General features: G+C 41.8%; 1 protein-coding gene across 1 annotated transcript; it reads left to right on the forward strand.

The window, feature by feature from the left end:
- Positions 1-6557: 6557 nt before the first annotated feature.
- Positions 6558-16557, forward strand: LOC109507693 (semaphorin-4E-like). The gene is made up of 13 exons (XM_019857295.1): positions 6558-6733; positions 6808-6947; positions 8237-8293; positions 8412-8510; positions 9480-9579; positions 10191-10301; positions 11642-11790; positions 11867-12033; positions 12131-12215; positions 12594-12729; positions 13757-13869; positions 13966-14185; positions 15792-16557. The coding sequence occupies exons 1-13, from the start codon at positions 6625-6627 to the stop codon at positions 16244-16246; spliced, it is 1941 nt and encodes a 646-aa protein (XP_019712854.1). The 5' UTR covers positions 6558-6624; the 3' UTR covers positions 16247-16557.
- Positions 16558-17154: the final 597 nt, after the last annotated feature.

The following is a 17154-nucleotide window of genomic DNA, read 5'->3' on the forward strand; positions in this document are numbered from 1 at the left end:
TATATATATATACACATACATACACCCTCGGTATGCCGGAATGCCTGGCAGGGGCGCAGAGAGATGAACCAAAAATCCCCAACAAACAGCATAAAAATCCGAATACTAGACTTATGACGCTTGAGTGCGGCTGCGCTGTCGACGAATACAGAGACCACAAATTCTCCTTGCTTGTCAGCATGTGTTGTCTGTGTACTGTATGCGTGGTGTGTAACACAAAGTATAGATCAAAATGTGAGCTGCATTTCCCCATTCAGGAACTTCAATCGGTATTATAAATACAAAATAAAAAAAGGTTGCAAATTGATTCAATTCATGCAATGTGACTGACTAAGTGAAGGAGTTTGGCAGAGCATCTTTTGTGACATTTTTGTTCTTTCTCTGGGGTCGCAGCAAATTCACTCAGTTGAACGTGGGCTTTACAGCATGCCTTAATTGATTAGAACAGCCTGTAGGACTTCCTTCTCTTGGCAGTGGGGAGTTAACTGGGAGACTGAGACATGATTAGGTGAAGTGCTGCTTAAATGAGAGCACCGAAAAACACAATCTCGGTTTCCATCCGATCCAAATTAGAAGCATTGATGATGAAGGCAATTACATTACTTCAACAAGCAGAGGACAACAATTTAACGGCTGGACGAAAACAAAATTCAGAGATAATTATGTGGCCACATGCTTGCAAAAGTACAAAATATATATATATATATATATATATATATATATTTTTTTTTTTTTTTTGACATATTTCTATATTTATTTCCTATGTAATTTTACATACATTTTAGCTGTGTGTTTTCAATGCACTACATGTTTGCATGGGAGACAGGTCTGGACTGCAGGCGGTCTATTCTGGTCCCTGCAGTCTTTTACTACGAAGCCATGCTGTTGTAACAGTGCAGAATGGGTTTTAGCATTGTCTTACTAAAATAAGATGGGGCATCCATGAAAAAGACATTGCTTGGATGGCAGCATATGTTTCTCCAACCCTGCGTGTACTTTTGAGCATTAATGGTGCCATCACAAATGTGTAAGTTACCATGGCATTGACATTAACACGGCCCCATACCATCAGCGACACTGGCTTTTGAACTTTGCATCTATAACACTCCGGGATGGTTCTTTTCCTCGTTGCCCCAGAAGAAACAATGTCACAGTTTTCCAAAACTATTTGAAATGTGGACTCGTCAGACCACAAAACACTTTTCCACTTTGCATGAGTCCGTCTTAGATGAGCTTGGGCCCAGAGAAGTCGGCGCCCTTCTGGGTGTTGTTGATAAATCGCTTTTGCTTTGCATATTCAAGTTGCCGTGAGGGATGTAGTGCCAAACTGTATTTATTGACATTGGTTTTCTGAAGTGTTTCTGTGCCAATGTGCTGATGTCCTTTCGACATTGATAGTGGTTTTTGATGCAGTGCCGCCTGAAGGAACGAAGGTCACGGGCATTCATTGTTGGCCTTGCCGCTCACATGCAGTGATTTCTCCAGATTCCCTGAAACTTTTAAAATGATTGATCGTAGATGATCAAATTCCCTAAATCCCTTGCGATTGTACGTTGAGGAACATTGTCCTTTAACTGTTGAACTATTTTCTCTCGCAGTTGTTCACAAAGAGGTAAACCTCACCCCATCTTTGCTTGTGAATGACTGAGCAATTCAGGAAAGCTCCTTCGATACCCAATCATGACACACACCTGTTCCAAGATAGCCTGTTCACCTGTGCGACGTTCCAAAAAGGTGTTTGATGAGCATTCCTCAACTTTCTCAGTTTGGAGATATAAAATTCAAAGTTAATGATTATTTGCTAAAAACATTTTACAAGTTTATCAGTTTGAACTGGCTAAACTAGATTTTCAAATCACTGTCTGCTCATTTTAGTCATGTTTAACACAACGTCCCAACTTCATTGGAATTGGGTTTGTAGAGATGTGTAGAGTGGCTCGGAAAACGGCAATATATCCATCCGTCATCCTCATGAGGCTGGATAGGCTATATATGCTGGAGCCCATCCCAGCTGTCTTCGGGCTATCGGCTGGAACGGGTTGCCAGCCAATCACGGAGCACACATAGACAAACAACCATTCACACTCACAGTCACACTTAGGGACAATTTAAAGTGTTCAATTTACCTACCATGCATGTTTTTTGGAATGTGGAAAGAAACCGCAGTACCCGGAGAATACCCACACAGGCACGGGGGGAATATGAAAACTCCACACACGAAGGCCGGTGGCCTGGGAAAAAAATGTGTGTGTGTATATATATATATATATACTGGTGGCCTGGGAAAAAAATGTGTGTGTATATATACATATATGTATATATACATACAGAGAGAGAGAGAGAGAGAGAGAGAGAGAGATTACATATATATTGTAAAAATACATACATACATAAATATTGCCAAATTTCTGTCGTGGTGAGTGCACCAGTTAAAAAAAAAAAAAATCCATAAGCCAAACGCTTTTCCTCACGAGGATCGCGGGTGCACACAATGCCAAAGGGACGATGGCGCACTGTCAATTTTATATGAGAGAGGAATTTAGGTTTGACACATGGGTAAACCGTTTTGGGAGATCTTTGAGATGTTGCCATCGCTGGTGTTCTGCTGAACCATTCCAAGTTATTTTGGCGAAAGCACAACATTGGAAAAAAAAATTAATTCACATAATTTTATTTCATCAGGTGGTCGCACAAAGTTATATCATCTTAAGTGGACTACATGTCCACATGATTACATTTTGCGAAACCACTTGACAAAATAAAAGCGAGTAAATTCAATAAAACCTTTTTTTTTTCAGTGTCAGTGAATGCAAACGAGCCAAAGCAAAAGAACAAGATCTTTGCAATGTTGATAGCACTGACTCTTTATGAAGGGAAAGGAGTCTCATTTTGAAGTACTGTATGTGCTTTTTTGCCACAGTGAGCTACATCGCAGCCCCTATTGATAAATAAAATAATCACTTATAAACTGACATACATACTGTCGAGAGATAGATAGATAGATAAATAGATAAACCAAAACGCTCTTTTCACTCGTGCGCATAAAAAGGTCATTTTACTCATACCATCCGTTTGTCTGATTTAGCAATTTACAGGTACAGTATTGTGTATGTGTAAAATCAACTCTTCCTCAACGCGGAGAACTCTACGTGTGTGCGTGTGTGCGTGTGTGTGTGTGTGTGTGTGTGTGTGTGTGTGTGTGTGTGTGTGTGTGTGTGTGTGTGTGTGTTCAGGCCAATTGCATTCTTAAGAGAACTGTCGATAGAAATCATGGGGAAAAAAATTGTTTTTAATTATCATGCACGTCGATCATCTTTTACATATCACGTGTTTGCGGTTTAACAGCACCACCAATTGAGAAATGTCAAATTCACTGCATTGCGAGACGAGTCGTGTATTTTCATAATCGGTCTTTTACTGATATCTAGTGACGGAATACAATATTACAGAATCTATCCGTTCACATTTGAGTACCGGTAGTTTCCCCTCCAAAATAAAAGCATGGTCCTTTCAGGACCTTTGATGAATGACATTGACAACATAAGGGCTCCAAACAGCAAGCTATTATGCGATATAGACAGTATAATAAAATAAATAATGGTGGATATATGAATTAAAAGTTGCATTTATCTTTATTTTGGTTCACAAATATTCACCTTACATATGGGGGGAAAAAAATCTCCCATACATCACAGCATGTTTTTGAGAGGACATTATTGTCATTGTGTGTGCAAGTGTGTGTGTGTGTGTGTGTGAGTGTGTGTGTGTGTGTGTGTGTGTGTGGGTGTGTGTGTGTGTGTGTGTCAGAGCGCCCTCAGCTGGTTCGCCAAGTATATCGTCGGGTTGCCATGGAGACATCCTTGGCTATTTCAGGCCAGGACGCCGGAAGAATGGGGTAGGAGATAAGAGGACACTAGCATTCAAAAGCAGCTGTTTAAAGCACCCATTGTCATCCAAATGAAATGTCCAGATCACAAATCTTTGGGCAGCAGGCTCACAGCAATTTGGTCAAACTTGAGTTTTTAGCACGTGACTCTCAGTAGGGCATTGATTAGCCAAATTATCAATTACTTCTTCGAGGCAAGTCGCCACCTGCTCCTCGTGACGGCCATTTTGCAACGAAACTACAAAAGTCCACCTTGTAATTGACTTTGCTCGTTGCATGAGTCTAAGTGTTGATCGAGAAAGCTTCTCACTGACTGTTCTTCTCGCCCAGTAAATGTTGTCGATTGAGTCGAGAGTACAGCAGACCAATTCCGCCATTATTTTTGGGGGCGAAGAAAATACAGCAGGAGGCAATTTGCAAATAGTCTTCTCTTTATTGTGAACAAACATATTTTACTAGACTTCAAAATTAATCACTCATCACTTTGCTGAAAAGGTAAGCAGTTTTGGATGGGGATGTAACATGAGGCGATCATTCTTGTTTGAGTTCGCTATCATAATGGCTCTCTGAAAGATACACATCTACATGCGGCATGCAAAAAAAAAAAAAAAAAAAAATCCTTTTTCCAAAAGATTCCTGAGGGAAATTTGGATGGAAGAGTACGTTTCACAGTCATTGGCTAACCTCGGCTTCAATTTATATATATCCACATTTCAAAATAGAGGGTCAACAAACCAGGGAAAGTTGGACAAAAATAGAAAGACACAAGGCACAATGCCAAAAGATCGTGGATAAAAGACAGTTGAAAACCATTGAACCATCTCGTCCGAATGAAAAGTATTGATTTGTGGTTAAATAACCCCACCTGCTGGTGAAAAGGAGCCAGTTCATTTCTCAGAAAAGAACAACCACAGATTTTCAACTCGGCTGCCAACTGCTGTTTCCCTTCGTGGTAAAAAGCCTTTTTCTTTCAACATGTATTTTTTGACATAATTTTACTAATAAGTTTCAATGCATATGAATTTACTGCTGAATTCGGCACAGGTCTGTGGGAACACTGGCCGGATAGCGTTTTCAACCGCACGAACCCACGAACATAAAAGGAAAGATAAGAGAAAATCGTGTAGACAAGCGCAGATGCGGGTATTATTTTGAGGCCGAAGTATGAAAGTCACTTTTTTTCGAACTCGATTTTACGGCATGACATTTGGACTGAAATAATTACGATTAAGATTGACCGTTTGACGCTACAAACACAGTTTGCATTCAACATCAAGTTTCGATAGCTTGCTTTTATTGTGAATGGATTGGGAACCCGGAAGTCTCGGTGGAGCCGAACCTCCGAAGGAACATGAAAGTGTATTTTCCACACCTTCCACTGGGGGTGGGGTGGGGGGGGGCAAGTAACCAGATCCATGGACAGCTCCAATCCCTCGATGGGCTGGATGTGTTGTTTCTTTCTCTCATCTGTGGGTACCATGAAGACTTTAATCTACTCAGCTCCAACCCTGTATGAGAAATAAAATGTGGGCCATTTAGTGTTTTAGTCCAATGTAAGTGCCACACTCAGTACTTCTCATTTATACTTGCCTTAATAAGACCGGTGTAATAAGCAAACTTACCTATGGGGATGCCACTCAAATGCATCCCAATCATTACCTATTACCTGAGGTTTGCCCAAGTTTAATGTGACATTAATGTGACTCTTATCAGCCAGCAGTTTTTTTTAAAAGCCTGATGCTGATATTGGTCCAAAATATCTGGACTGATCGTCGGCGTGGGTGATAATCAGTCTGTCCCTAGATGATAATAATGACAGTTTTATTTATGTCAACAATTGTCTTCCTGATGGCCTGATTCCTTTTGACTTTCCCATGATGTCACACAAAGAAGTAGTGCGTATCAGGTGTGCCTTCAAATTCGCGCTCACAATCGTACCTAGGAACAATTTAGAGTGTTCCATTAGCCTGCCATGTCTGTTTTTGGAATGTGGGAGGTAACTGGAGTACCCGGAGAAAACCCACGCAGGCACGGGGAGAACATTCAAACTCCACACTGGAAGGCCGGAGCCAGAGGCCGGAGACAGATTCAAACTCTGCACCTCTGTGAAGCGGACGTGCTAACCAGTTTGACAACATGCCACCCGGCAAAAATAATGTATTCTCAAAAAATCAAAAAGAAAAACAAGTCACATGGAAAATTCAAAAGTGTAAAACGGGACACACAACAAGAAAACAAGATACAGCATGAAACACGTGTTAAAAGAAATATGAAATCCACAAATCCAGATCATGACACGAGCAAATATAAGTCATTTTGGTCATTTTAAGTGACCTAAAAATAAAAATGTTTTTAAAAGGCAAAGCTTTGGTGTGATTTCATGTCAGACAGTGAGGAAAATAAATGATTGTGTAATTTTATATCCTGTATGTAAATTTCTGGCGTCAACTAAGTTTTAATCAAGCAAGTCCTAAAATTGGCAACTTATATTTTGCCTTGACTCATGTCCATCATCTCTCTCTGTGGTACACAAAATGTTCCCTGCATAGAAACAACCGTCATTGGTGAAAGTATTTCAAAGCTTTACTTTAAAGTGTGGCATCATTAATTCTGACTTCCGAATTGGCTGGTGGGGTAAAGAAATTAAAGGGACAAAGGGAACGTGCCTTGTTTAAAGGCTTGGCTAGCTTGTCTTTCTTTTTACAGGAGACCGAGGCTCAACCAAGGACTCTTGTGAGATGTTACCTGTGTTGATGCTGAGGATTGTCTGCGGACTAATGCTCTATGCCTCCTTTTGTGAACCCGACACTCAGCCTTGTGTCCCACGACAAACTGTGCCCCTTCAGGGTAAGTTTCTGTAGTCTCTGATTTTAGGTGTACATTTTTATTGCTAATGCGGACGCCATGTGCTGTTTGTTTAGATCTGAACACATTCAGCAAGGATGGGATTTACGACTACAATACCATGCTTATTATGGAGCATCTGGGAGTGTTGGTGGTGGCAGCCAGAGATGCCATTTTTGCCTTGGAGATCAATAACATCTCTGTCAAGATGGCTGAGGTGAGTGGAAAATTTTCTGTACACAACACGCTTTTGATGCCACTGTATTCTTGTGTAATTGTCAAAAAAGTACATGACACGCTTTTGATGCCACTGTATTCTTGTGTCTTCTTCTTCTTCTCCTTTCGGCACGTCCCTATTCAGGGGTCGCCACAGCGAGTCAGTAATTTCCATCCGCCCCTGTAAACCGTCCTACCAACTCGCATGGTCGTCTTGGCAAAAGTTTTACGCCGGATGCCATTCCTGACGCAACCCTCCCCATTTCTCCGGGCTTGGGACCGGCACTGGGGAACAGTGCACCCCCAGGGGAGGGCACTGCCCCCCAGCGGCTGGGTTCCACTGTATTCTTGTGTAATTGTCAAAAAAGTACATATCCATATCCAAGTACATATTGACAATAAAGTTGTACTTGACTTGATATCCGCCGTGTTCAAGAAAGAAGAAATGAATGTTGATTGTCAATCTTGTACACAATACTAGTTTTGATAATGATTGCGTAGCGCTTTTATACAGAGATGAAAAAAAAAATAACTGGACACAGCTGCAAGTTAAGTAAGACCAGGATCAGCAGAACAAAATTACATAAGAAATTCAAAGGCAAAAAAAAAAGATAAGGATAACATGTACAATATGTTTTTTCAGCGTAGAGGTTCTGAACCACAGAAGTACACTGTGGGTTTTTTTTTTTTTTTTTTTCTGGTACACCACAAATAATTTTGGTAGCCAACACAGGGGAAAAAAATTCCATGAAATATTTTTCTTTTTTAAAAAAATCAATTTTCATCATATTTTTACAAATATATATAGACTGAGTGAAGTACATTTAAAAAAATGATCTGTGGAAAAAAAAGGGCTTGTCTGGCCCAATCTTCTGCATTTAATTCGATTTAATTAATTTGAGCCCGGTAAAAAACAACCAATCACACGGAAGGCGTGGCCTTCGACGTGTCACGCATTGCCACACACTGGCCGAGAATCTCATATCGGACAAACACACCCCAATCTCATGCTGACCTTTTACCTTGTTACCACTTTACAAAATGAAGTGTTCCGCTAATCGACTCACGAAGCGAATCACTGAACTACATACGAATAAAATTGACATTTTACAACATGAAATTACAATCAAATATACTGTGTTAGCATGAGGCCTTTACATGGAAGGATGTTTTTTTTTTTTCACTTTTCAAGTACTTTGTTATTTAATGATGTGATCAGAGAGTACACAATGGAACAAAATCTTTTTGGTTTTGACACTTGGACAAGAAACTTCGTTTGCGTTGCTGCAGGTGGACTGGCCGGCGACCGACAAGTCAGAATGCATGCGAGGTCATCCCAACAGGGAGGTTTGTGTCAAGTCTTCGGTTTCTGGTAGTGTAGCATAAAAAAATGTATTTCGGCATACTTTTCCAGCTAGAACTGTTTGAGCTTTGACTCTGCTATAACGTTGGCTCCGCTTTGCAGCTGAATTGTCACAATTATATTCGGACCCTCCACAACGTGCACAGTACCACGATGTTCGTGTGTGGCTCCAACGCTTTTGATCCCCTGTGTGACTCTTTGGTGAGTTGAAAATAAACGTTTGATAAGACTTGAAAAATGCTTGGCTTGAATTAGAATTGCAGACTGTAAATGTTTAACAAATAAGTTGTTCGAAAGAACATGATAGCCGAAGAATTGACAACTACGTTTTTGCACACAACTGTGCAGATTCCTTTAGAAAATTAGTCATGGCGTGGTGTTCAGTGGCGTACAATAAATCATTACTGCTTTGAGAACTGCACAGAGGCACTCCTGCATGTACGGCATTAAATGAGATGTGAAATGTTTTGATTTGATGGCTCATCGATTCAATTAGGAGCCACTACATTCAGAACAAAATGTCTTCTGAAATTAATTGTGTGTGAAAGCTGAAGCGCCGATGCTGAACTGAAACGTTGGGAAATTCTTTAAAATGGAAGAAATGGTGAATATGAGACAGAAAACGAACTAGAATTTTAAAAAATTCTCAGTAAATGAGTGTGATTAGTCGTTATTGCACTTTGGGTTATTTTGAAGCAAAATGCTAAAGCAAATATGACAAAGAACAATTAAAAAAAAAACTTGTCGAGCAATTGCAACAACATGAATGTAAAAATAAGTCAAAGCAATTATTTACAGAAAAAAAAATGTTTCAAACATGTCCATACTAGAATTTTGAACCTCAAAATAATTACTCTGTGCAAAAAAACAACCACAAAGCAATGATTGTGCGGTCAAAATTCAAAGGCGGGTCACGATCTCAAGACACGGAAAATAAGTAAATAAGAGTTATTTACTTATTTTCTGATTACTCTCTATATTATTATTATTTGATTGGCTTGAATTGGTTGAGAAATTAACCGGAAGACAAAGTGGAGGGAGAGGGAAATAGTGGTGCAGAATAAGGTGTTCTTCAGCATCCGCACAATTACTGTAAGCTAATATTTTTAAAAAATATATATATTAGGTTGCGCTTTAGTGCGGTAAGATGTGTTTTCTTTTATGATTCAGACTTACGAGGGAGGACAGCTGAAACTGATGGGTAAACACCTCAATGGACAGAGGCGTGCTTCTTATTTACCATTTGAAGGATATGCTTCCGTCATGGTTGGTGAGTATTTGGGTGTGCTGCTTTGGTGGACCAGCACAAAATACCGAAACAAATACTTTGAGCTGGTCATTCACTTCCAGGAATCGATTCTATTGGCCCTATTTTTGTCGACATGCGCATCTCATGGCACGCATTACGATCATCTTCAAATTTTTTTTAAAATCACCCTCCGGTCACGTCATAAATACGTTGTGCGTGCGTGTTGGGCTGGAGGTGGGTGTCACACAAGAACGCACCGATCGGTTGTGGAAGGCAGTTTCCAAATACTATAATATTGCGCCCAACATTACATCATTCTCTCTTGGAGGTCTTCCAGTTCCTTCACATCGTACGTTGGATTCCAGCGAGTCTTTACACTTCCACATCCGCTTTACACACTCAAAGCCCGAGTGTGCGCCCCTCCTACATTGAATTTACAGGAAATGTGTGGAACTGGTTTGATTGGCCTGGGACTAAGTCTGCTGTGTTCACTCCCACAACGGTGCAAACGCCCCCTTCTACCTGCACCTCTGTACAAAAATACCAAAAGAAAGAAAACTCCACCCATGCACGCAGTTAGACTGCGCTTGGTGCTGGGCACAGGAATAGGGTCCTATGTATGTGTCCAACAGGGGGGGATCTGTATGCTGCAACAGTGGTACACGGAACTTCACCTGGACCGATGCTAATGCACACCACAGAGTACTATAAAGGGACTAGAACTAAAGATGGATGGATGACAGGTAGGTCCCCTCGTCTCGGTAAAAACAAACAGCAGATCCAGCAAAAAAATAATTGCACTCTGTAAATAAGTTAAGCGCAGTCCTAATCCTGGTGGAAAAAATAAGTACCGCGTTTTCCGCATCATAAGGCGCTTCGGAGCATAAGATGAATGGCCTATTTTAAAACTGTTTTCATATAGGGGGCACATAGAGGCTACAATAGTGGCTGCGATTGTGGTATGCATCCACTAGATGGAGCCACACTAAAGAGAATACAATACAATACAGCTTTACTGTATATAGAGCTTTCACAACGGCCCCAGCTGTAACAAAGCGCTATACAGTACATTTAAAATACTACGGCCAAGAAATCGGAATAGTGATCCATATAGAAGGCACATCGGATTATAAGTCGCAGTGTTGAATGCTTTTAGCTGCGCCTTTTAGTGCGGAAAATACGGGACATACAACATTGGTAAAAGTACTGATTTCACTCCTGGGATTAAATAATGTATGCGAAGTTCAAAAGTAAAAATGAACGTTGACGGTCAATTAGATAATAGTTGTTCGATGCATGCTTCGGCGAGTAAGCGTCGACCATTTGACTCCGTGGTGGTGTAACCGACACTGGCGAGCATTTCCCACCCCCCCCAAAATTGTGTCACATTAAGATAAACTATTACTATTCCATTTGACCAGATCGTTATACTTTTGGATTACAGACGCTCCCCAGGTAACGAACGAGATACGTTCCGAAGGATCGTTCGCTGGTTGAATTCGTACGTAAATTGCTTCAGTGCTATATTTTGTATGGATTGTATGTTTAAGGCTTATATAAGTGTAATAAAATGAAGTTTAACATACTTTTGGAAGATGTACTCGAAGGCTTAAGGAGATGATGGACGGGGAGAGAGTTCCGTCTCGAACTTCTTCATGGGGACAAGCGTTTCCTCCTCCTCCTCTTCCTCTCACAGCGCCTCACGTCGGTATTAGCGGCGGAAAGAAGGACTACAGCCACCGGAAAAAGGCGCGCAATACGTGACTGACAGCATCTCTGTCCGAGAACATTTTTCGACATACCTGTACCCGCAAAAATGTTCGTATGTACCGTTGTTCGCAACACGAAAGTTCGTAAAGCGGGGAGCGCCTGTATTTGTGAGATTTCAAATGTCAGAAAATGAAAAACAATTTTTCTTGAACGGAAAATTGTGATCGGCCTGATTTCCGATCACGTGATCAGGGCATCCCTATTCAGTAGGGAATACCCAATCACCTGTTCTAATTTTGTGAATTTGTTTCAACAGGCACATGATCCAGTTGACCTGTCCACTTAGTCACCTTTGTCTTTCTGTGATTTTTAGATCCTGTCTTTGTCCATATCGACTTTGTGGATGAAACTGACAGGGATGAATATTCCATTAGTGCCAACGACGCCAAAATCTACTTAGTTTTCTCTGAAACGGAGCATCACGGCATGGTTCGAGTATCGCGCGTGTCGCGTGTACGCCAGGTATCTTTGAATACTTGACAAAAGCGCTTGACCAAAAATGGTCCACAAACAGCGTAATCAACTAGTTTTGGATTAGGCGGACTGGGGCAGCTCGGCTAGCCCGTTCTGGACTTCGTTCCAAAAAGCAACACTGGATTGCTCGTTGCCCGATGAGAACTGGACCCCCGTTGTGCAGAGTGCCTTCCTGTTGATGCATGAGAACTGGAAGGAAAGTCTGTTCTATGCTGTCTTCACATCACCGTGGTAATTATTCGCAGTTTATCCGTCGACCCGGAGTGAAACATCTTCAAAAGCCAACGCGATGACGTTTAAACTGAGTGTTTTCGTTTGGTGTTTCCAGGGATCGCGTATCGACCCTGTGTGTGTACAGCATGTCGTCCATCAGCAAAACCTTGGACAGTAGCCAAGTCTACAGTCCAGGATCAGTGAGTACAAACGTTCTATGTTTGGTTTCCACAATTCAGTATATCAAGCCCTTCTCCATTGACGTGGTGGTTTCGGGGAGGGCTAAGGTGGACATTAACAGGCTGTGAAGTTGAAGGCACCGTCAACAGAAAACTTCGGTCTGAACTCGTTCACTCCCAAAGACGTTTTTAAACGTCTTTTCAGACTTGATCCAGACTTGGCTGGTACTGAATGAGTTTAATGAACATCACGTTTTAGCCGGCCCCAAAAGCCAGAAAGGCTTTCATAATGGATTACGCCTGCCCCTTGCAATTTTACCTAAGAAAGATGCATTGAGAATTTTTCTGTTTCGGGGCAAGGATAACCAAGGAGGAACTGACTATTGGCATTATGACCAGGTCTCAGGACCTGTTAGACCTATGCTGACGAATGGGCCTCTGCTGATCAAAGAGGGAGCCTTGCTCAGCCAGATAGTCGTCGAAAGTGTGACTGCACTGGATGGACAGAGACATGATGTCATGTTCATTGGCACTGGTAAGTCGTTGATTCGCCAGACTTTTACCACCGCTCAAAAGGTAGTTTTCAGTTTGAAAAAAAAAGTCTTCTATTTAAAAACTGCATGATCCTTTCGTTAAGGTTGAACATTCTTTCGAAAAATCAATCTCCCTCCGGATTGTGATGGTGAGCAGTTCAGGGTGTGCCCTGCCTTTTGGTCGCCAGTCGGTCGCAGGGCACAGATAAAAGACAAACATTCACACCGTCACTGAGTGGGAACCGATCCCATGCTAGCCGCACACAAGTTCAGCGTGTGTGCCACGACACCATCAGCGACTCTTACAACAACTGACTGACAAGGTTGCAAAAAGGTCCGAAACAGTGGAAAAGTGACAAATCCAAACTTCAGCAAAACTGGTGAAATCTAGGAACCAAAGTAGCAACAAAAGTCCTCAGTTGAAAAAAAAGGCAGGCTTATTACAAAGACATGTTCAGGACGGCGCAGGTGAAGGTGGAGGCAATCACCACTTTCGTAACTTGAAATTTCTTTCGTAACGAAAGGCAATATTTTTCTGTTGAGGCGTTCCGTAACTCGAAAAATTCGGATGTGGAGACGTTCGTCAGTTGAGGTACCACTATAATGTGTTAATCATTTCCACATAAATCGCTCCAGAGTTTAAATCGCAACCCCGGCCAAACAATGCGGGTTTATAATCCCAAAAATACGGTTTAAACGAGCATGGCTTTGACGGGGACGCAAACTCTACCTTTCAAGTATAACTTGGGAAATGTCACATGATCAACTCAAATCGGATTTCATTCACCAATTTTATGACTTTTTGGTGGGTAAAATGTATCAAGACTCAACCTGACCTGTACTTCAAGTAAATGACTTGACAGAACGTGCCGGTATACATTGAAAACAATGCAGGGCCATTTATTTTCAAACAAGTCCGAAGATTTTATTACATCTGGATTCGAAGGCTCTAAATAAAATGGCAACATGCAAATTTTAAAACTTCACATTAAGCGTTTATCTCAAGTGACACCTTTTGTCCCCTGCTAGAGAACGGCTTTATTCAGAAGGCCGTCAACCACAACGGAGAGACTTTCATCATTGAGGAGATTCAAGTGTACCCAACTGAACGCATCAGGACGCTCCACTTGTTGTCCGTCAAGGTGTAGTACATGACAACTCCCAAATGGTAGCTGAAGTCATAACCTTGTCTTGTTGGCTACTGAAGCTTCATTGTGCTTCATCACGTTCGAACACAGGGGCAGCTGTTTGTGGGGTCAAGAGTAGGTGTGGTCCAGATGCCAGTCAGTAATTGCAGTCGACACGTCACGTGCCCGGACTGTATCCTAGCCAGAGACCCCTATTGTGCCTGGAATCTGTCTGCAAAAGTCTGTTTCCCCATCCGTGGCTTGTCCTCGTCCCCCACTGCGTCTACTGCAATACAGAGTTTGAAAGAATTCTTCAGATGTCCAAAACCTGGTATGTAACACCTTTATGTGAGACCACCACACTCCAGATCCAGAGCCATGCATGCGCCAGGCGATTGACTTCTATGGTGGCTTGTGTTAAGGAATTTATTCCTTGCTGCGATTTTTTTTTCAGCCCCTCTCTATTGTTGGATCTGTTCAAACACTTGAAAGAAAGAACATAGTGTGCTTTCGAAGGCATTTCCTGCTTTCTGTGATTACAATCACCTTTAGTGCCCCCTTGACCCCCACCACTTTGAGGACCCCCTCCAGAGTTTAGCCCCAAAAGAGAGACTGTTGTCTCAAGTATCTGTCGCTGCCATCACATCAAAGCTCAGACCGAAGACAATGGTGGGTAGTGGTGGTCTGGTCTCACCGCACCACTCCCCAACTTTTTTCAGCCACACCGGGTCAGCTGACATGTTGATTTCTTTTGTTTCCGGGATTTGCATGGAGGCGTAACTGCCCACCTCTCATTATCATATTGTCTCTATATATTCTCGTGACTGGATTTTTCCTAGGCTTCCTGACGAAATCGGAAACTCTCAGGAGCCCGAATTGATTCGTAAACTGCAGAAAAGAAACGTAAAACCTTCGAAGGTGTACTGTTCATTGTCTCCAGCCTGTATTTGAATAACCAGCATCCTCCTCATCCGAAATTAACGAACACGCGGAGGATGAGAAAGGCCGACTCCCCCCAACACTTGTATACAAACCGTGGGTCTTTTGAATGCCCAATACCCCAATGTAGCTAAGATTGTGGCTCAATTATCGTCACAGTTGCGCTAATTTCAATAACAGTGCCCTGACACAGCATTTTCTTCCGCCCACGTTTTCTCTCCATACAAAGGGAAGTCGACGGCAAAGAGTCACGGTCATGTCAAAGCCAAGCCACTAATCAGAGCTGCGGCATTGATAGATGCGCCGGCTAGCAAAAGCAGTATTAGCATCTGATAACACATTAACATTAGATGGGAGAAGAATGAAACTTGACGTACATGTGCGAGCCAATGTTCAATAAAAAAACAACAAAAAAGCGCAAAAGCGCAAGGGGAAAACATTCACTACAATGGTCCCTTGAGACAGAAGTTTAAATCATTCTGTGACCGTGCTCGTAACTCAAAATGTTCACATCTCAGAATCTTTTCCCATTTTCCTTTCCCTTTTCCCTTTAGTTATTTACATGCTTCTCCAATAACAATACAAATTTTTCTGATGTGTATTTTTATGCGGAAAAATAGCCAGCCATAATATTGCACTTTATAAAACAATCATGGCAAAATTCAATTGGATTGAAAAGAATTACAAAGTCATATAACCATCAATTGAATGGCCATTGTTGCTGTTTGTGCCCCCCCCCAGTGGCCACCTGTGGTCACTACAAGACACACATATCTACTGTTCATTGAAACGGGAGATGAGCCCCTTAGCTCATCAGTGCGGCACTAATATTAGTCATTCTTCACAGAGGATAAACAACGTCTACTGTAATATTATCTGTCTATGTTCGAATTGGCACTAATATCAGTCATTCTTCACAGAGGATAAACGTCTACTGTAATATTATCTGTCTATGTTCGAATTTCTCAAAAATCAAAGCTGCTGCTGTGTATTTTTAGATCCAGTACCAGTGGTGGACTACAGGTTGGTTCCAGGGATCAACATGCAGCTGACTTGCCAGGCTACCTCCAACCTTGCGGAGGTCATGTGGCAGTTTGCCAATGAAACACTTAACTCCACAAGTAAATACAGCATTCACAGCCAAGGTCTCATTATCCTGAACACCTCTGAATTGGATGCCGGCCTGTACACGTGTAACTCCTCAGAACTCATCAACGGAACCTTGTATTGTCGGCGTGTAGCTGCTTATCGAGTACAGGTTGACTGCTGCGGGTCACTTAATTCTGTGTTAGATTGTTTCCTTGGGCCAACTTTTCTTGTGCCTTTGGTTCTCCTTTTCATGCTTTGCCTCACCCTGGTGACCTTCATAATATGGACATGGAGAAGACGTAGGTATATGGTTCAGCAGACAGATAACACAGAATTGATAGCTACAAGCATAAATCTCGAATGAGACCAATGTACTCTGCAGTCAATTGGATTCATTTTCACAGTGTGATGGGACTCCAACCTGTGATCATTTGCTAGGAAATGATTTGGAAGGGCATGCTTCTATAACGTCAAAAAAGTCAAGAGATTGAGCACAAACCAAGCATGAAGTTAAAGGAATTGTCTACGGCCTCTTAAGACCGGTTTGCTTCAGGGGACGGTTTTGGAGATGTGTACAGACATTTTGATGTTTGAATATTTCATTCCCGCTTTTGTGTCATGTTACATTGTAGGAGACTGGACTGTCTCAGAATTGTTTATTCCATTGTTGTGCCCCACCCCTCATAGAATGTATTCTGCGATCTCCTAGCTTGATTTTCTGTTATGGTGCATTATTTTCGATTTTTTAAGTCGCATTGAAGTAATCGTTAATTTACGTGTTTTGGAGGCAGTCTTTGAACGCCTCTCGAGCCGAACGACAGGAGGCGGCACGTAGTCGGACAGAGACGTGTCTGTATTTGTTGACTCTTAAAAGCATTAATAAAGTGTACGTTTAAAAAAAACCAACACGACAACTCTCCTTTTTCCGGAGCTGCAACAATATTGTGTTGAATTTGTTTCTGGAATAAGATGTATTGACAATACAGATGGACTAATAATTAGTATAACAGTTGATAAAACATTTTGACAAACTTGGCCAGGTGGTGGTATTAGCAACTGCTTTAGAGACAAAAGAGGTGGCTTGTTTCTGTGAAAGCTGTGATTCCAAACGCAGGTAAAGAAATATTTCTTGACCCTTCGACGCCGATGTCGATCGGTGCTCCCATTGGACACAAATGACGAGGGCGGCTCCGAGACTAAAAACCCGGAAATTAAGGAAACATGGAATTCTGATGTGCTGCGTACTTGTTCTGCATGTTTCGGCTGTTATGA

Source organism: Hippocampus comes, unplaced genomic scaffold, assembly GCF_001891065.2.
Source record: "Hippocampus comes isolate QL1 unplaced genomic scaffold, H_comes_QL1_v1.1 scaffold73, whole genome shotgun sequence".
NCBI classification, from domain to species: Eukaryota; Metazoa; Chordata; class Actinopteri; order Syngnathiformes; family Syngnathidae; genus Hippocampus; species Hippocampus comes.

Coding starts and splice junctions, on each gene's coding strand:
- LOC109507693 (XM_019857295.1), top strand. CDS start 6,625: ATGTTACCTGTGTTGATGCTGAGGATTGTCTGCGGACTAATGCTCTAT. Junction 13,870..13,965: donor TCCACTTGTTGTCCGTCAAG/GTGTAGTACATG, acceptor GTTCGAACACAG/GGGCAGCTGTTTGTGGGGTC. Junction 14,186..15,791: donor CTTCAGATGTCCAAAACCTG/GTATGTAACACC, acceptor GTGTATTTTTAG/ATCCAGTACCAGTGGTGGAC.